Source organism: Mytilus californianus, unplaced genomic scaffold, assembly GCF_021869535.1.
Source record: "Mytilus californianus isolate M0D057914Y unplaced genomic scaffold, xbMytCali1.0.p SCAF_2, whole genome shotgun sequence".
In the NCBI taxonomy this organism is placed as follows: Eukaryota; Metazoa; Mollusca; class Bivalvia; order Mytilida; family Mytilidae; genus Mytilus; species Mytilus californianus.
In genome coordinates this window covers 32582897-32604828 of record NW_026262668.1, presented here as the reverse complement: position 1 = coordinate 32604828, position 21932 = coordinate 32582897, and the positions used below count along the sequence as shown (strand labels likewise).

Sequence of the window (21932 nt, the reverse complement as noted above, 5' to 3'; positions counted from 1 at the left end):
CTTATTAGAGTTATTGCCCTTTGATGACGATTTTTACCATTTTTTTGGCTTTTGCCTTATATGATAAAAATTATAATAGATAAATAGACACTTTAAATCACAAAAATGATCAGCAAGGCAAGATCTACTAACAAGCCAAATTTTGCCGATATAGTTAGTAGACTGTCACTCTTCATAGGAGTGATTACCCTTAAATGAGGATTTTTTTTACCCTCTTTTGTGTTTTGAGCAAAAACTAAAGAATATAGAGAGAAACTAAACAGACTAAATGATCAGCAATACAAGATCAACAAAACAGAGATTTTTGTCATGAATTCTATTCTCGTCTACAATGTTGGACAGCGTCCTTTGTTGAATATGCACATAGACCAAGGTGAGCGACACAGTCTCTTTAGAGCCTCTAGTTTTTGTCTGCAATGTTAAGTTGTTGAATTTTCAATAAAAAATGTAGATAACAGAAGCTTAATGAGTCCATGTCAGGTGAGTGATTTTGTATTAATTCAAGGTAATGACCATGCCTTCATTAGTTTGTTACTGTTATTGTTAGCTTGTTCTTTATTTGTCTTGTTCAAGCTTTTTATAATGCCAAGAAGCTATTAGATCACAGGCTTTTTTATTACGGTACCTGTACAAATAAAGTTGTTGGGGCAATAGAAACATTTTGCCTGTTCTGTTTTTCGTTTTGTCCTGGTCAACTTGTGTGTATGGTCTAGATCTGAGCAACTGCAAGTCATAGAGAAAAGATATTTGTCAGTGCCTAAATAAGGACGATCAATCCTAAAAGAAGGTCAATATAAAAATGAAATGAATACCCTTTAAAATGTGTGTAAGTTCAGGTCCAATATAATCTGGTATTACTAGAATGGATAAGGGGATTGAATGTCATTTCCTTATTTATTCATGTTAAAATTTCAGTATTTCTTGAATTTTATTTTTTTCAAGAAATTCTATTTACCTTTTTAGTTTAAAATGCAACTGTGGTTGAATATGGTTGATTTTGAAACCAGTCTTCAATCGCAAGCACAGGTGTTAATTGACACTTTTTGTCTCCCCTTGAAAGAGTCTAAAAGCTACTACTTGTTAAAAGTTTGCGATTAGTTCAATTCTAAGGGAGCCACTTTTAGTAAATCAATTATATTTGGTATGCATTTGTGTAAGCATTTGCACATCTCATTTCCATGGAGATTATTTGGCCTTGCCCCCTCAGTCGTATTCTGTTGACTGTAAAACTTTTGCTTAGTTTACATGTTAAAGTTTGTGATTAGGTCAGTTAAAGAAGAACCACTTGTGATAAATCAATAATATTTGGTATGCAGTTTTGGCATATCTTATTTCCATGGAAATTGTTTGGCCCTTTACCTTCAGTCATGGGCTCATTGACTTTGAATATTTTGCATAATTACACTTTAAAGTATTGCTAACTTGATTTCAATATTTGTAAATTAATGTCAAAATTACATACAGGTGAGACATATATCTGTGTCAACAGTATATAGTACTTATGCATTATTGTATTCAGAATAAGTGAGGTTAAGTAGTACAAAGTGGAAGGACACCTCTTCCAATATACACAGGTATCAAAACAGCAAAATTAACATATATATATATAGCATAGAACGCAATCAGAATTTAAACCATAATATTTTCATAATGATTGTGTTATGATGATTTAAGCTATTGGTAACTTAGACTTTTTCAGCCATAGCCATTTTGTTATGGTGGTTTAAACTATTGGTAAATTAGACTCTTTCAGCCATAGCCATTTTGTTATGGTGGTTTAAACTATTGGTAACTAACTCTTTCAGCCATAGCCATTTTGTTATGGTGGTTTAAACTATTGGTAACTTAGACTTTTTCAGCCATAGCCATTTTGTTATGGTGGTTTAAACTATTGGTAAATTAGACTCTTTCAGCCATAGCCATTTTGTTATGGTGGTTTAAACTATTGGTAACTTACTCTTTCAGCCATAGCCATTTTGTTATGGTGGTTTAAACTATTGGTAAATTAGACTCTTTCAGCCATAGCCATTTTGTTATGGTGGTTTAAACTATTTGTAACCTAGACTATTTCAGCCTTAGCCATGTAAAAAGTTTATTTGAGTTCTGTCGTGCATTAGATTATTCATGAAAGATTCTGAAAACGCAATCTGTGCTTATACGATCAAATTATTTTGAAGAGACACAAAATGACATCATTGTAACATGAATTAAATATGAGGTTGATTTAATATAAACATTTCTGTGGAAGTAATTCTCAATTTTCATGTCTTTTAAATTCAAATATCAAAACTTTATTTTTAGAGAATCATATTTTTGTGGTCTAACAAAATGTTGGTAATTCATGGGTGGTTTAATAATGTCATACTCGTATTGTCAGAGAAATTAAAAATCAGTCTTCATTGTGATGTAAAACTGTTACCCCATGAATATGAATGAATCGAGATGTATAAGCTTTTAAGCAGTCAGTCTACATATATGCTGCTGAAATTTTCAGTATGGGTAAATATTTTGTTTATCATGTGACAACTTGGTATTTTTCTTTTTGCAGATTTGGATGGATCATTTGATATCCTCAAGTATGCAGACCCAGAACTTGATTTAAACATTGAAGGAAAAACAATATTTGATGACCTTGAGGATGAACCTGTTCCAGACTCTGAAGTTAAAGGTCCTGATGAAGATGCCAGTAAACAAAATAAACCTAAAATAAACGAAAAAGGAGACAACATTAAAGTTGAAAATGCCCAAAGCAAGCCAGAAAGTGATTTTCAGTCCAAATTTTTAGAATTTAGTCAGAAGAAACCAGATGATCAATCTAGGTCTAATAATTTAAGTGAAACTGAAAAAAGTAAGCAAGAGATAAATCATATTGCAGCATTATTACAAAAGTCTGAACAGATAGGTCATAAACTGGAACGTAGAGATTCCCAGAAATCTGATGGCAGTGGAAAGGATCATACTGGTCCTAATACTCCATCAGGTATGATTGATACAGTTGGAAGTATTCCAGCACAAGGAATGTCTGTAGGACAACGACAAGCTTATCAGACACAAATACATTCACCAATGCACCAGTCATTTCAAGCAGTACCATCGCCAGGATCTGCAACTGGCAGTTTTCAACAAGGTCCAAGCACACCCGGACTAGTTTCACCTAAAATCATGCCATCTCCTCGCAGTTCAGCTCCATCACCGAAAACCCCTAATGCTTTATCACCATTCAGTCAACAACCATCAACTCCAGTTGTTTCTGGTCAGCAACAGTCACCATTTTCACAACCAACTAATTCTCCTTTTTCTCCATCTGTAACTTGTTCTCAGTCACCTTTTAATGCAGCAGCGTCAACCTCTGCACCTCAGTCACCGTATGGGCCAACTGTGTCACAACCTCCATATGGGCTACCACCAGGAAGTCTACAGGCAGCATTTGGCACTCAGTCTTCACCCATGACTTCCTCCCAAAGTCCAGGTCAGAGATCACCTAGAGGTACCATTACACCCACTAACCAGTTCATACAGGGAGGACCCTATGGAAAACCCTCTGTACAGGTCTCACAACAGGGTGCCAGTCTTGGACCATCTCCAAATAGCATGATGTATGGACAAGCCATGGCTGGTCAAAGGCTTCCGTATACAGGTGTTACAAGTGAAGGATATGCTACAGATGTTGATCAAAATATGCATGTTATACAGTCAGGAGTAAGGATGCCAATATCAACAGTCCAAAGTACTATGCCTTATCAACCAGGTCCTGATGGAATGCCACGGTTCCCTGGACAACCACAGCTGAGAGGACAAGGGGTTCCATCAGGATTCCCTGGTCCAGGACAACCAGGTATGGCTGGATTTCCTCCTGGGATGAGAATGAGGCAGCCTTCACCTGGAATGGCATCTCCAGGAGTGACAATACCAACTTCAATGAATCCAGCAGCTAGACCATCATTATTACAGGAGCAACCTTTACTAATTCAAGACTTACTGGAAAAGGTTTGTAAAATAGTTTTTCACAGCACAGAAAAATCATAGATTATTTTATCTTCTTAAAACTTGGTCAACATTTGCATCATGGTAAAAAGACTAAAGCAAACTATTTTTACTCCACCAAGAATGTGGCTTGGATATATAGGTTTATCCTTTTATCCATACATACAGACGTACTATTAGAATAAGGAGATGTAGTATGATTGCCAATGACAATCAGAGATAATAGGACGATGATGTAAATAACTAAAGGTCACCATACCAAATTCAACAATGAGCCATATTTTCATTTGTCTGAGTTTGTTTGGTTAATTTCGTAAGTCCACATCTAGAAACCAGTAAAAGTTTAAAAATGATTTGACACTTGTTAAACACTTGTTAAACACTTTTATAACAGTTAATTTATAACATTTAATTGCATATTACACATATTGATTCTGGGTTGCTGATTAATGAAAGATTACTAAAATTTATTACACACCTTAGTTTAGAGTCACGGACCAGTATTAAGCAAATTATGCTTTTCATAACATTATACACCAAAACCTTGACATTGATATTTCAATTCTTACTGTAAAATTTGTATGGCATACGCATTCATTTATATGCCCTCTAATGTTAAGCCATCAATTTCTCCATAAAATTTGTCTTCTTGAATTGATTTAGGAGAAACAAGAGCAGCAGAGACAAGCACAACAACAGGCAATGATGCACAGAAGGGAGGGTCCTGTAGAAGGCATGATAAGTACAGGACCACAACAAATGTCTGTCCCGGCAGGAATGGCTGCCTTCAGACCTAGAATGATGGAACAAAATGTTATGCAGAGGTAAATTAGTTAAAAGAAAATTGCTGGCATGATCTTTGAAAATGTCATTTTGTCAACACACCTTCAAATTTCAGCTGCAGAATATTGCAATTCCTTATAATTACATACAGATTTTAGATTTTCAAAGTTATCAGTAAATATGTCTTTGGTTTGCATATTAGTTTGAAATCTCTGGACAAAATAATTTCTGACATTTTAGGCATCCAGTGGATCCAAACTGGATAGGTCCAAGGATGTTTGCACAGTCTCCAGATGGTCAGCCACAATTTCATGCTCGCATGCCAGGTCAACAGATGGGCCAAGGACCAAGGCTTCCAACACCATTCCCAGGTCAAGGAATGGGTCCTCAAGGGATACCACCCCCACCACAGCCTCCTCTCCCACCAATGCAGGGTAAGTGAAATTATAAAGCAGGTTAAAAAAATATATTTTTAACTGCATAAAAGACACAAATATGATGAAAAGATGCTTTCACCCACAATGCATTGTGGATAACCCCAACTATAATGGCACTTATTATGAATATGAAAAAAACTAAGATAGATGATTCAGCAACTAGTAGGAGTTTTTGCAAAGATAATTCTAAATGTCACCTAGAAATGTAGCTGAAATTTGAGCTAAGAATAAAGAAGTTGGGTCAATTTCCCCCTGAGTTTATTTCACAACAGATTCATTTTACAATTTCTAGGAATCTTTACTGTACAATATGACATCTCCATTATATATGAACTCTATGCTTCTGGTGGCATCTTGTTGTATATCTGAATATACAAGTTTCATCATAGCTTGATTTCGAGTTTTATGTTACAATTTTTCTGATAGAATTTAAACAATTTGGAGTATATAAAAATAGGGAGGCTGTTTTAACCAAGTTCTTGAAAGTCAAGTTATGTACTGTCTTTAAGATGCAAATTACTTCATTTTAGGTAAGAGTGTCCTTCAATGCTAAATTTAAAAACTTTGATAAAAAAAATTTGACCAGCAATGTGAAGGGCTTTATAAAAATTTTACTTTATGAAAATTTGTAAAAATATTTGGGAATCTCCAAAATATTATAAAGACTTTAAAATTTCCCCAGATTTTTTTTTTTTTCTTTATGACTGAAGAAACAAGTACATAAGAAATTTTCCGTATTCACCAAGGTTGCAAATTTTTATACGACCGCAGAAAATTTGCGTTTGTATATTGCTATCATGTTGTCATCGTCTGAAGACATTTGGTTTCTGGACAATAACTTTAGTATAAGAGAATGGATCTCTATGAAATTTAAGTTCAAGGTTCAATAGCACAAAAAGAAGGTTTGGATTGATTTTGGGGGCTATGGTCTCAACTGTTTAGGAATTGTGGGTCAAAAAGGGGCCAAAAAAGGCATTTTTCTAGTTTCCGGACAATAACTTGTGTATAAGTGTATGGATCCCTAAGAAATTGTACCACAAGGTTCCATACCACAAAGGGAAGGTTGGGATTGACTTTGGGGGTTATGGCCCAAACCGTTTAGGAATTAGGGGCAAAATAAGGGAGAAAAACAAGGTTTTTCTGGTTTCCGGACAAATACTTAAGTATTAGTCAATGGATCTCTATGAAATTGTACCACAAGGTTCCATATCACACACAGAGGGTTGGGGTCGATTTTGTGGGTCGTGGCATTAATAAAGGCCAAATAGGGGCCAAAAACATGACTTTTCTAATACTGGCTAAGCTGGTTCTAACATAAATTATTTCTGATCTATATAGAGAAACAACAAATACTGATATTGCAGGAGATACACACTAAACAGGGTGTGTAAATTATTATATTTAGTTTGTAAACAGATTTACTAAGTATTGTGCAACAGCAAAGTATTGCACAACAGCAAGAAATCTTCAATTGAAAATAAATACTGTTAACCAATTTCAATGAGGATTAATTTAAAGTCTTGAATTGTTTGAGGTTTTTACCATGTATTACTATATTGGATATTTGGACATTTTTAAATAGGTTTACATTGAAGTCCAAAGGGTCCAAAATTAGACTTTGTTTGATTTCATCAAAAACTGAATTCTTGTGGTTCTATGATATGCTGAATCTAACTGTGCATTCAGATATTTAATTTTGGGCTGTTTTCAAATTAGTCCATAATTAGGTCCAAAGGGTCCAAAATTAAACTTTGTTTGAATTCATGGTTGTTTTTTTTATATGCTGAATCTAACCATGGAATTAAATTTTGGATATTGGATCATTAAGTAGATTAAATGTCCCATTTCAAATTTTTAAGTTATCTGACCACATTTATTCTGTGTCAGAAATCTATAATGTGTCAAATATTTAATCACTATCCAAATTTAGAGCTGTATTAAGCTTGAATATTGTGTCCATACTTGCCCCAACTGTTCAGAGTTCGACCTCTGAGGTTGTATCCAGCTGCTCCAGGCAGAGTGCATTTTTGTTTTTATTATGTAAAACCAGTTGTGATCAATTGTAAATCATCTCTGAAACAATAGAGTGAATAGACCATCTCTGAAACCATGGGACCAATTTACATTGAAGATTGTGTGTTTACAAAACCGTCAACTGTTCTCAACGAACTTGTAGGTATTCGTATACTTATGTTACATGTTTATTCAAATTAAATATTGAAAGAGTTTTAAATTATTTGCAGGTGAGGTTAGCCCGGAAATAGAAAGACAGCATGTACAGTATGAAGACTGGCTGATGAAACATTCTCAGTATTTAGAAATGCAAATAAAAGCATTAGAGACACAAATAGCAAAATGTAAACGTACAAAAAAAGCTATCAATGCCAGAAATAGACAGGTAATAGTATATACAGATTACAAACTAAAGGTTAACGACAATAAATGTTAAATATGTTATTTATAGCTTTAGCTGTCAGTTATCATATGAAGCTGGATTGTATCATACTGTATATATATACAATACCTGGCTTTATATGCACTTTTATCCTGTTTTTATACTCCAAATCTAGGAGTACAGTCTCTATTGTATTTACCTTGTATGTCAGTTTGTCTGTCAGTTGGTTCTTCTTTTCCTACAACAAATTAGTGTACCACTTTTCTCATGTATTACTGCACAGAGAATGACTTTTGTATTTGTTCATCAGCTTGACAGTGGTGTAGTTGTGAGCACCTTTTGTATCATCCAGACATCTGTTTGCCAAAACTTTGAATTTTTTCAATATATAGAATGACCTAAAAATTTACATCACATATATCTCCTCTACTACTGGACTGAATGTCAGACTTCATAATTAATTAACAACTCAACAGTGATAAATTGTAGTGTTTATGTGCTTTATCGGATCTGCCAAAACACCTTCTTCTGATAGATTGAATTACTTAAATTACGAGTGTGGATAGGCTTTGCACAACATTGCATTCACTCTTGTCAATATTGAAATAAATCAACAGAGAAATATCATACCATGTATCAAAATTAACAAATAATTCGACATAAGTTCTACCATGAAAGTCTCCCTGTTGATTCATTATAGTTTTGCTATATAAAAGAAGTGATTTTTAAAATTGTTAAATAATAACCGATCATTATTAATATCAGGCTAAAAAGATTGGTAAAGAACTTCCACCAAATGATCAGATAGAATTAGAGAGAACTACACAGGAACAAACCATGTTACAGAAACAACTTGAAGGCATGAGGAAGCAGCTGCGTCATCATCAAATGGTTACACAGGATTACAGGTCAAAGAAAAGGGTTAGTACATCATTTTGATAAAAATGCATAATATGTATGTATTTTTGGGTGGCTTGGATGAAGTCCAAAACCTGGATGTTTATATTTTCGAAAGCATGAAATTTATAAAGTGTTTTTTTCATTATGACCCGTCGTAGCGGAGGGGGCATTAAGTTTTACCCTTGTCTGTCCATCCCAAAGTTCGTTTCCGTTTTCTAACTTTAGTTTGCCTCAACCAAATTTTATGAAACTTATACACAATGCTTATTACCACAAAATACAGATCAAGTTTGAATTTTGGTTGTGTCACTTTTACTGTTATAGAGTTATGCCCCTTTACAAATGGAAAAATTGCTGAATTTTTCGTTTCCGTTCTCCAACTTAAGTTTGCCTCTACCAAATGTTTTGATACTTATACACAATACTTATTACCGCAAAACTGAAATCAAGTACAAATTTGGGTAGTGTCACTTTTACCGTTCTTCAATTATGTTCCTTTATTACTTTATATGATATGCAAGCGGGGGTATCATCTGTGTCCCATGGACACATTCCCCATTTATTTTTTATAGTATGGTGATGATAGGCATTTGGCAGACTGGGAAAAGTGACTACTTTATTTGATTACTCCAGTTTTCAACCCAGATCCCTTCACAGGAAGATTGGACATATAGTGAAGTTGTGCACCTGCTGTTATCGAATTTGAGGATTTTTTTCTCATTTACCAGACTTAGTAATTTTTCATCTAAATTCATGAAAGAGGCTGCAAGGTTTGTGTAATCAGTTCCTCCTGATGACAATGTGCTGGTTATTATATCTTTTCAGGAAAGATTTGGTGAACCACAAGTCTCAGTACAGCCACCAGAAAATCAGCCAACACATCTTCAACCAAGAATACCTCATAATGGTTCAAATAGACTACCACAGTCTGTACGGCAGGAATATGATGCTTACATGATGAATAAATTACGTCAACAGCAAATGACAGGACAACAGCAACCACCCCCGATGACAGCAGCACCACGACCACCTGTTCATATTGTTGAAGTAAGTAACACTATCTTTATACCATAATATTCACTTGTATTCAAGTCTTGTTAGCATTCATTGAAAAAGATGTAAGTAATCTTGTAAAAAATGATGAATCTTGAAAATATATAATTACTCCAAACTTGACTGCTTCATCAAGCAGGTGTCTTCTTACACATTGAATGATTCACATTTCTGAATGATTCACATTTATCTTTGATTGTTCTATTATTGCCTTAGTTCAATATGTAGTCCTATATATATATTGTTTGACTCTATGCTTTTAATAAGGTTGAGGCTCTTTTATAAGAATTGATGATAATGAATAAGATCATTATTTGAGATAATAAGCTAACGTTTGCAGAAATGTAGTCTCTTTGACCTTAATTCAATTATTCTTTTACTGAAGTAATTGTCAATATTATTATGAGGCATAGATTCAAGGTGCTGGTTTCTTTTTGCACCCTAACAGTGAAAAAATTACCAGCTTCTGTCCTTTGATCTTCATACAATTTTTTTAAATATTTTTTCTGTCTATTAAATGTTATTTAATTGGAAAAAGAGTTGCTAACATGAGCTGCATTCTGTGATGATAGCCAGACATTTTTGTTTAATGATTTTCACATAGTTTTAAGATTTTGCTAGTTAAAACTACCAACAAATCTTGATGCATGAGAGTTCTGCAAGGAATGTATTAGGGATTTTATATAAATTAAATATTTTTTATATCAGTCTTTATATGATGGTGTATTAAAGCAGTTGCAATAAAAGATCAGTGCCAACAAAGCTTGGCCAGATAAGGTTATATTAAATGTAACCCATGATCTGAAAAACAATTACTTTATTTATTATTATGCACAAGTTTAAAAGAGGGAACAATCTGTCTTTGCATGCCTTCAGTTGGAGATTTGTCTGACTTCCAAACAGTATTTATTGGTATTTGGCTAAAGCAGTGGAACATCAAGAGCAGTCTTATACACCTAACCTTGAAATAAGGGTGGCAAATGTTGGTTTTTTTTTATTTAAGATATGGTTTAAATTTATAAAACTGGATCACTTATGATTGTATCATGAATATGCATTTGGCCATTTTTTGCTAATTTTATGAATTTCTGATAAAAAGTATGGTTTGATATATCTCCATGTTAATATTTAAGTTGTATAACTTTTAAGATCTTAGAAATATTAATATTCAAACTTAGTTTTTCTTCCGTAGGTATAATATGAACAAATTGTTGAAGTAAATGCTATTTTATCTCAGACCACAAGTAATTCTTTATTACAATACAAAAAAGGATGCATTATGCTACCTCAAGCTTGAATCATTCATTTCATGGGTTTTTTTTTCTGTAAGACTGCTTTCTTGCATTTCATTGATCGTAGCCAAATTAAGATGATAAACAATGTTTGGAAGTCCGAGGAATCTGACTACATTCCCTAAGTTAACGTTTAGATCATGGGATAATCATATTCCTTGGCCTGTTTGCTTACACTTGCCCTCTTTGATTAAACAGTATGACCCAGAGAAATCGCCCAAAAAGTCATCTAAAGTCCCTGTGGCAATTATACAGGTGAGAATTTCAATCTATATATATTATCCTAGTCAGTGCATGCACCGCTTCAATTAACATTGTCTTGATGTTTGCAGATAGCTTTTTATGATGCTGAACCTACTGGTTTATGATACAATGATGGTTTTGCTCAATAATTTCACAGATAATGATGTGATATTTTCTGTAGTGGTCATATTATTGATCTTTGTTTGGCTGTTATAGCTTAGGAACATCCTTGTGCCAATGCAACTTTTCAGGGACAAAAAGAGCAATACAGAAAATACAGAAAATGTCCTGTAAAATTGTCTTTCTTCATTAACTTATTAAATAAATGAATGATTTTTCCTATACTTTTTCTTTAGTTTAATTTTTTTTCATTTGTGAAAAAAAAAAAAAAAAACATCTTTTGCATGGTCCTAACCATGATATTTCTGTAATTATGTCATAGAAACTTTCTAAAAAGTAAAACTAAAATCTATGTTTACTTTTCTGATGTTCCATATTCTGGAATTCTATCACAGCATTGAGACTTATAATTCTACTCGAAAACATTTTAAATAGAGGTTTTCCAAGTATTCTTTATAATGTGCTTTAAAAAAAAATCATTCAAAGCAATTAAGTGGTATGATATATATAGTCAGTTGTTGTCTTTTTCAAAACATAAAAAAAAATACTTTTTTTACATTTTTTTAATCAGATTTTAATGCTAGAGGACATCTGTTAGCGATTATCTTCACTTGGTGTCTCTTGTTTGTTTACTGATTAACGGTGCTTCTTCAACACCAATGGGTCAATTGCAACAAAACATGTCAAAATCATTCTTTTTTTTTATGCCCCCTCTGTTAGGCGAAAGGGGTATGAAGATTTACCCTTTTCCGTATGTACGTACATCTGTCCATATGGCCTGAAATTGGTTACCACTCTCTTTGCAGTAACCTTACTTTGCCTCAGCCAAATGTTAGGAAACTTTAAACAAGATGCTTATTGCCACCAAACACTGATCAAGTTCAAATTTTGGTGGCATCACTTTCACTGTTTCTTAAGTTATGTCCCTTTATAAATGGAAAAATTGCTGAATTTGCCTTTTCCTTACTCTTAACTTTACTTTGCCACAACCAAATGACCACCAGACACAGACGTAGACCCATAAATGCTTAAGTTTACTATGGTTTTCCTTTTTTGGTCAATTCCAGCTGTAAAGGATGCATCAATTGCAAAATTAATGCAATATTTGTTGCTGTTGATATTTTTTTAAGTTTAAGATGGTCTTAACAAAATTTAAAACTGATATTGCTTAATGTGAAACTCATTTAAATCAAAAGGAAAGTCACCTAAAATTTTTTTTTTTGCATGAACAATATTTAAAAAATGGACATCTGTGTTATTGTTGAGTAATCCATGATTTAATCATACATAAACTGCAGAAGCACTATATAGTTAAATTTTGGTGAATGAAATAGGTTGTCAGTCTATTGCAGAATAAAACCAGTTAGATCTTGTCTGTTTTAGGAAAAGTTGTTGGTGAGGAGTCGGTGTTTTGCTTTTGAAGTTATTTCAGAGTTTTTTATTGTAATGTTGCTTTGGTAAAACTTTTGTTTACATGTTAAGAAGGAAAGTACAAAACATTTGTCTTTCCTGATAACTGAATAGAATGTCCCTTTGATCTGAGATAACAATTATTGTCCATAAATTTGTGTCTTTCACCACTTTAAGCTATCAGTTGGCAACTATCGTCAGTCCTTATCTTCCCCCTGTCTCTTAAAACCGATGATTAAACTGAATCAGCTGATTGATTTTGCTTTCAAAAGTAGCTTGACTTTCAAATTTACACCCAATGATTCTCTGCAAAGAACATGTCTAGTACTGTAGATCATAGATTTTGTCATAGTTTTAAAAATGAATACAGTCTTCCATTGAGAACACAGATATTCAAATGAAATCAGTAATATACAATGTCAGGTGAGAGATACAGGCTCCTTGGAGCTTTTAGCTTTAAAAATATTCTTTTCTGAAACTTGTTTTCTTCATTTCTGGGTCCAAATTTGTCCAAATCATCCTTTGGGTTTTTTTTGCTGACCAATGAATGTGATAAAACAAAAATTTAAAGGACAGAAAAGGCTAGTCTTGAGCAAGACAAACTATGGGAAGGCTACTATTACTTGAAAAAAAATCTAATGCTCACATTTCGGCTTATTGCAATCATAGTTCATACTGATAAAATTTGGTTATTTTGACTGACCTATTTTTTCATAGTTACTTATTTCTGTCCTGTGCATCTACCCTAAAAACTTATTTCTGTCCTGTGCATCTACCCTAAAAAAGTTTGATAATCCTGAATTGAACAAGTTTTTACAACCAAATCTTGATATGCTTACAGAAAGTCCTCTCTCCTAATATTGAAACACTCAGGAGACTGAATCATGTCACAGAAAGTCCTCTCTCCTAATATGGAAACACTCAGGAGAGTGAATCATGTCACATGATACAGGGTGTTATACAACTGACTGTTTTCAATTTAAGAAAGTAAATTGCCATAAAAATGATGTGGTGCATCTTAATTTGTAATGTAAATATTGGCAGTGGCAGCACTGCATTTGGTAAGTGAAATAGGGGATTACTGACAATAGAACGATAGCTCTTTACGAATAAAAATTTGAAATCCACAGGTTTTTCTATTTTCTAATGTAATGATTTTTAATAACCAAGAAAATTGCATTCAATTTCATCTTTTTAAAATGTGTTTATGTTGTGCATTTGTTTACTGAAAAAAAAAAGCTCATCATCTGGAAATTGCTGTTTGTTGTTTATCTTGTCTTTTATTATAAATGTTTGTCTTGTAATTTTCTTTATGTCTGTATATCATTTTTCATTAACTTGAAATTAGCTAGATATATGTTTACTAAACATAAGCACATAGTACTTTCAGAGGGCTTTAAAATTGTATGTTTCTTCAGTTTTATTGTTAGTCCTTCAACATAAGTCTGATAATAAAGGGTATTATTTGAGTTACTTTATATCTCATTCATAATCAAGACAACATTTTCATATCAGCCAGAGACCTAAGGTAGAGGTATGATATTGGATCTGATTTAAAAAAATAATCTACTCGTTTTATTCTTTTTATCCTATACTGTGAATTCATTCTATTTTTGTGGGTACCAATTTTTGTGAATTGAGGAAAATTTGTATTTTCATCAATACTTTATTTCATCATTTTCTCAATTTCTGCATACAAACTTATAGGACATTTGAATCTAATGACCCACTTAAATTTGTATATAGATATAGGAAGATGTGGTATGAGTGCCAATGAGACATCTCTCCATCCAAGTTACAATTTATAAAAGTAAACCATTATAGGTCAAGGTACGGCCTTCAACACGGAGCATTGGCTCACACCGAACAGCAAGCTATAAAGGGCCCCAAAAAATTACTAGTGTAAAACCATTCAAACAGAAAAACCAACGGTCTAATTTATATAAAAACGAGAAACGAGAAACACGTATGAACTACATAAACTACTGTAATCAGATTCCTGACTTAGGACAGGTGCAAACATTTGCAGCGGGATTAAACGTTTTAATGGTACCAAACCTTCTCCCTTTTCTGAAACAATAGTATAACATCACAACATAGAAAAACACACTATAAATTATCAATTGGAAGGCTTAACTCAATCAAAAAACTCAAGAAATCCACCAAAATTAGTACCCAACGTTGATAATGATTTCACAGTATTTCAGATTTTTTCAAGGGAATGTCTCCAGCCATCAATTATGCATACCCTCCATGATGGGGGATTATGTTTCCGGTCTGTGTGTGTAAGTCCATCACGCCCACTCTGACTTCATCTTTCTTAACCAATGACAGCACTTGTACTATCTTTAGTTTCGAGGTGTAAAAATGGATGTGTCCATTGTTTACAAATTTCGTGAAGCAGAAACCGCAGCATATATACGTTGACATTCCAATATTTGCAAGAGGAACATACCTAAGAACTTCAATATACGTAGATTACGTTCATTGATTCATAATACAACAGATCCATCTTTTTTTCTCTTTCATTCATCTTCTTGCCAGGAGAGACATATCTAACCTGTTCAACTTTACACTTCCAATTTAGTGATAGTTCCCTTTTTGGGCAGGCATTTGCATTTAGCTTATTTATCAGTTTCTAGCAATTTATTTGAATAAAAACAAAAAACATCTATATCCATAGCCTTAAAATATATGCATATTTTACACTTTTATTTAATGTCTCCCCTGTGATGAAAGTCGCAGAATATGAGACATAGGGATTACAATCAGGTGGCAGAGGTGGCGTAAACTATTTGTATAAAGCTTTATATTTCAGAGGGTAGAACACCTGGATGCTACATAGCTTGTATACAGATGCTGTATGTAAAAAAGTTTCTGTCTGTTATAAGTTCATTGTCCTTGACCTCATTTTCATGGTTCAGAGACTGCTTATAAAAATGTAATTTTTTCCTTTATGAGTAAAAGTTCAACTATATTTGGTATATGGGTTCCTTGCAAGGTCTACATGTCTGTCATGGATCAGTGATCAAGGTTAAAGTTACATGATTAGGTCCATTTCTCAGTTACTATAAGCAGTAGGTCAATTAGTTTATTAGTATGGAATGAGTGTAAGGTGTACATGTCAGTTTGGTAGGTTTCAACTGACCTTGACTTCGTTTTCATGGTTCATTGGTCAATGTTAAGTTTTTGTGTTTTGGTCACTTTATCAAATACTGTAAGCAATAGGTCAACTATATTTAGTGTATGGAATGATTATAAGGTGTTCATATCTTTTTTGCAGGTATTGTATGTCCTTGACCTCATTTTCATTGTTCAATGGACAATGTTAAGTTTCCATAGTTTGGCCCTCCTCTTAAAGGTCAGCTGAACAGGATTTTATAGGTCAATGATGTTTGAAATGTAGTAGCATTAGCATTTTGTTTTGTAAGTTGTGTACTCCTGCTCACTGGCTTCACCAAACTTTTGATAAAAAAGTAAACCTTAAAACTGCTGTTGCATTTTAGTTTAAAATCTTATAATATATAAATCATTAGCTGCACAAACCTTCAAAAAATTTTAATTGCATATCTGTGACTCAAATGGTGCAAATGACTTATTAATTTCATGCTACATATTTGCTTTCAGCGGAATTATTGAGTTAGTGCTTAATTCATCCACTCCAGGCCAATGGGCATGACTAGGGTGAATTATGTCATAGGCAACTTCTGCCTGGGTTTTTTCTTTTTATAAATAGAGTTTCAGAAAGGGTTTTTCTGGATTTTTATTCAAATGTTTTCATTGCTCTTGTAGATGATCATATTATTTTTAGAAACTTTTGTGCCCCATTTAAACTTTTTGTTTCTAAATATATATCAATACATTATAAATTTATCGGTATATGTTTTTCCAATGCAGGCTGGAGGAAACATTTGGCTACAATGTAGCAATCTCATTAAACTATTGTATATATATTCTTAACTTATAATGATTTATAATTGCTGAAAAAAGGGTTAGTAAAAAAAAAACAGGAAAACTTTATCTGTAGAATTACTTTTTTTTCAAGGATAATAATCCATTTAGTGAAGGATATCAAGAACGCGAGAAAATGGTGAAGATCCACCCTGAACCAGTTCTTCCTCCTATGTCATCTGCAGAAACAGGTAAAGTCGTCTGAAAACCCTGCTCAAGAAAATTGTTTCAATGTTTTTGCAGACACCTATGTGATTTAAATTTTAAGACAACAAGAGTTCATTCAAGTTACCAGAGGTTCTGGTTATCCAAAAAAACTGTTAGATATAATATATTGAAGCATGTCAGTTCCCAGAGGTCAAATTTAATGCTACCACCATATCTGTAGTACTGTCATTCTTTATAAACGAAGTAGGGCAGTTGAAAATAAATTTTTTTGACATTTATGCTATTGCAGATAGAGACAGATCCTAAATATATTTGAAAAAAGTTGTGGTTAATTAATCTGATACACATTATTGTTTCATTTAACAGGGGACCAGTCTGATAGACCTGTTCCATTTTATGGTGATAGAGCTATGTCATTTGATCAAAGTATACGTCTCCCAGCATCATCAAGTGGTGATCAACAAAGATACCATCGTAAGTCCTAGTTAATTAAGGTAGCACTACAGTCTAACAATGATTTTTTGAAAATATTTTTTTTATCACATAATTTTGAATTAAGTATTATTCTGCACAGTTTGTAAAAATCTCAAAGTCATTATCATATCACAACAGGGAGTAAATTGATGATGAACTTATGTAAATAAAAGCACATGGTAATTAATCTAAATATAAAGGCATTTGGGAGGGGCTAATATGTCAATCATCTTTTGATACCAGTGTCCAGCTGTTAATCCCTGACCACAAGATAAATATTGTGTGGTCTTATTGTATTGCAACGAAAGTAATTCAGTGGTAATTTATATAACATGTTTATCAACAGAGAAAAAGAAAAAGATATGAAAAGGAAAAAATCTAAAGGGAAGAAATCTACAAAAAAAGAAAAAAAATATGGAAAAGAGTGTGAAAGCATCTTTGAAAGCCTCTGACTGCCTGTATAAATTTCTTCTATTTGGTATCCTACATTTGAATACAGTTTTAGGCATTTTAACCAATTTTAAGTTTATGTGAAATTTTTCAATTCCATAAAACTCAAAAATCATGTGGGAGTGTCTTTTTTTAAAGAAGTGGATGGTCTTGGATCTTTTTATGAACATGTCTTTTGATGCACAATTTTAATGTTCTAGCTAATTTCAGTAATAGTATATTTCTTTTTAAAATACAAATGAAAATTATTCTTTATAGTGAGAATGATGATGTTAAATATGATCAAATATTGATGATATGCAGCTGGTCAATCCTGTTATTCTCTTATCTTAGACTGTCTGGACAGAGGCGGAGCTTTGTCTATATTTAATTACTACATCACAGATATTGGTCAAATCTGTGACGTCAAACTCCCGCCAAATGCCAAGTTAGTGTTGCACAGTGCCACACATAATGCAAAATTTACAGCATTAGAGCATCAAAGAGACAAAGTGTGTGGTTCTATTGATAAAGTAATGGTTTCAGAACGTATCCTGGGGTGTTCCCAGTGGATTTTTTGTATTTATGTTGCATTTATAGGGGTTCTAAGGGGGAAATTCCGTTTTTAGGTCATTTCTCAGAACAATTTTTCATGAGATTTGTTAAGAAAAAATGAAAATATAAACTTTATGGGTACCCCCTGTTGCTTGACTTTGATATATGTGATTAAAGCGATTATTTTCTACAATACCGTGTCCCAGTTTTTATACGACCGCAAAAAAATTTTGAGGTCGTATATTGGTATGACGTTGGCGTCGTCGTGGTCGTCGTCGTCGTCGTCGTCCGGCGTCGTCGTCCGAATACACAATGGTTTTCGCACTCTAACTTTAGTTTAAGTGAATGGATCTCTATGAAATTTTACCATAAGGTTCAATACCACAATAGGAAGGTGGGGATTGATTTTGGGGGTTATGGTACCAACAGTTAAGGAATTAGGGGCCAAAAAGGGGCCGAAAATAAGCATTTTTGTAACTTCCAGACATAACTTGTGTGTTAGCATATGGATCTCTTTGACATTGTACCACAAGATTCCATATCACAAAGGGTCAATGCTGGGATTGATTTTGGGGTTAATTGCCTCAAAATTTTAGGAATAAGGGGCCAAAAGGGGGCAAAAAACAAGCATTTTTCTAGTTTCATGACAATAACTTGTGTGTAAGTGTATGGATCTTTCTGAAATTTTACTACAAGGTTCCATTTTACAAAGGGAAAGCTGGAATTGAGTGTTGTGGTAATTGCCCAAAACGTTAAGTAATAAGGGGCCTAAAAAGGGGTTTAAAATAAGCATTTTTTAGTTTCTAGACAATAACTTGTGTTCAAGTGTATGGATCTCTCTAAAATTGTATTACAAGGTACCATACCACAAAGGCAAGGCTGTTATTGAGCTTGGTTTGGGGGGAAAGGGGGTGGGGGTGATGAATCATAAGGGGGGCGGGGTCAAAAAAGGGGTAATTTTTTTTTTTCCTTTTTTTTTTGTTTAAAATTTACATTTTAAGTTAGTTATTTTTTATCACGAAGAGAAAGTAGGAATTGAGTTTTGGGGTTAATTGCTCAAATATTTATGAATAAGGGTCCAAATATTAAGGAATAAGGGGAAAAAAGGTTAAAAAACAAGGGTTTCCATTTTAATAGACAAATAATTGAGTAAAGAACATTATTTAAAAGAAGTGTAAGGTTGGTAATTCAAACTCATTTAAATATCTCATCTACACTGCTTTTAAATTATGTAAATTGGAAATTTGCCAATAACTTTATTGTTAATAAATGCATTGGAAATTTGCCAACAATTTTAGTGTAATAAACTTCATTGGAAATTTGCCAATATAAAATTTTGCTGATGAAGGTTTTTTGTTTACCTTTAGCCTTGACTATGAAGTCATTTTCTATTTTTATAGCCTTATGATGTAGTTGAATTATTTAATACTTTTATGATGTGTTTAAATGGGGTTTTATCATGTTTATGGTTGCAAATTTATTGTTTTAGTATAATAAACTCCATTTAAGATTTGCCAATAAAAAAAATTTTTGTTTATTTTTAGCTATGATTATGATGTCATTTTCTATTTTACTTTTATGGTTGCAAAGAAATTTTTATTTTTAGATATTACTGTTAAATGATGCTGATTAAGGTTTTTGCTATGTTTAGCCATGACTATGATGTCATTTTCTATTTTAATATCTGTTATGATGTATTTAAATGGGCTTTTATGGTTACAAAGGAATTTTATTTTTAGATATTACTATAAAATGTTGCTGATGCTGATTAAGGATTTTGTTTATTTTTAGCCATGACTATGATGTCATTTTCTATTTTAATACCTTTATGATGTAATTTCCATTTTTTGATATTACTGTTAAATGATGCTGATTAAGGGTTTTTTGCTATGTTTAGCCATGACTATGATGTCATTTTCTATTTTAATATCTTTATGATGTATTTAAATGGGCTTTTATGGTTACAAAGGAATTTTATTTTTAGATGTTACTTTAAATGTTGCTGATTAAGGATTTTTGTTTATTTTTAGCCATGACTATGATGTCACTTTCTATTTTAATACCTTTATGATGTATTTAAATGGGCTCCCATGTATTTAGATTTTTGATTATTTATACATGTTACCAAATTGGTCCCCATTGAACAAAAACGGTCCAAATTTCAACTTTATTACATAACATCAAACATTGAATTCTACATATTCTTTGATATATTGAAATTAACAAACAATTTAGTTTATGGATATTCCACCATAATAGGTAAATTAAATTTTTTCCAGTTCTTACACCACATTCATCCTGTGTCAGAAACCTATGCTGTGTCAAATATTTAATGACAATCCAAAGTCATAGCTGTATCAAGCTTGGATTTTGTGTCCATACTTGCCCCAACTGTTCAGGGTTCGACCTCTGCGGTCGTATCAAGCTGCGCCCCAGCGAAGCATTTTATTGGATAATTTGTTTCTAAATGAATTTATATGTCTCCAAAGATGAAAGGTAAAATGAGGTTTGGCACCCAGCAGTTAAATCAATATATCTTCTTACTGGAGGCATATATCAAAAATCTGAGACACGGTTTTGCAGCTTGTATATGGCTGATTAAAGGGATGAAAAAAAATTTTTACTACCATTTGACCTGAATGTGCCATTACCATCCAAGTTGGAAGACCACTTTTTAGGCAATTAATGAGCTATATTTTGAGATTTATCATACCAAAAATAAATTTATCTATGGATTAAGAAAGAGTAATATTTCAGCTTTAAAATGAGTTAAAGATTTTAAAAATCCATTGAGTAGTTTTGGAGAAATTAATCTTTAAAGACTGTTGGTTGGAGTCAGAAAATTCTGACTGTAGTGCTACCTTAAATCAATTTTAAGTAAGTAAGTAAAACTTTATTTGGATTTGGCATATTGACAAACAAATTAAACATAAGCTCTAATGAGCTTTTCACCGAATATAAATTTTTGAAATAAAGAAGTTACTAATTTTTTAGAAGGAAAGTGTACTGTACAGTGTAGGACTTGTAGTAATGTAGGAGAATTATGATAAGGCCATTTTGCCTCTTGAATTAAGGGTCTTTTATCTAATCAAATAACATCCTTCAGATACATTAGTTCATTTCTTTCAAGTTTGATTGACTTTGGGGAAGTTTTATGTTAAAAGTTTTTTGTAAAATACCTATGGTAATTTTCCCTTTGTAATTTGCTACATTGTTGAACAAAGAGCAGTGATTTATTAGTTGCTATTTGTATTGGCCTTTACTGATAACTGTCCATTGCTATGTTTTTTTTCAGTTCAAGGTCCAAGATTTCCAGATCCAGCTTTGATGGGAGACCAAGGGGCAAGGCCACCTATGCCAACTGGTTTCCCAGGACCACCTATTGACCAGACAAGGATGGTCTACAGACAAGCGGCTCCATCATATGGACAAGGTAAAACAGTTAGAAAATGAAATATGAATGGCTTAAAGTGTTTGATAATACTTACTACTAACCTATGGAATTTGCATCATCTTTAGTTTTGTCATATTTATGCTTTTTATATTCATGCAACAAAGCTGCAGATTGGAATATATTAGTGATAGGATGCATTGATATACTATGGATATATGCAAGTTCATTCATTAGGAAACATAGAGACTAAATGACTAAATGAACCTAAATGTACACAGAACCACCTCTTGATTTTCAATATAAGTATCAAAAGATGAAATTAAAATGTGTTTAAAGGTACTTTG

The 21932-nt window shown here is 32.9% G+C and overlaps 1 protein-coding gene across 7 annotated transcripts in view; it reads left to right on the top strand.

The window, feature by feature from the left end:
- Positions 1-21932, top strand: part of LOC127729715 (histone-lysine N-methyltransferase 2C-like) — a 102331-nt gene that overhangs the window by 66116 nt on the left and 14283 nt on the right. For 6 of the 7 annotated variants that reach the window (XM_052237571.1, XM_052237573.1, XM_052237572.1 and 3 more), the window contains 10 exons: positions 2549-3987; positions 4648-4808; positions 5008-5201; positions 7448-7602; positions 8365-8520; positions 9325-9546; positions 11043-11099; positions 16663-16759; positions 17103-17210; positions 21490-21627. In XM_052237571.1, the coding sequence (XP_052093531.1) occupies positions 2549-3987; positions 4648-4808; positions 5008-5201; positions 7448-7602; positions 8365-8520; positions 9325-9546; positions 11043-11099; positions 16663-16759; positions 17103-17210; positions 21490-21627 (2727 nt within the window). The remainder of the gene's footprint in view (positions 1-2548; positions 3988-4647; positions 4809-5007; positions 5202-7447; positions 7603-8364; positions 8521-9324; positions 9547-11042; positions 11100-16662; positions 16760-17102; positions 17211-21489; positions 21628-21932) is intronic. The other variant, XM_052237574.1, reaches the window with a different exon arrangement.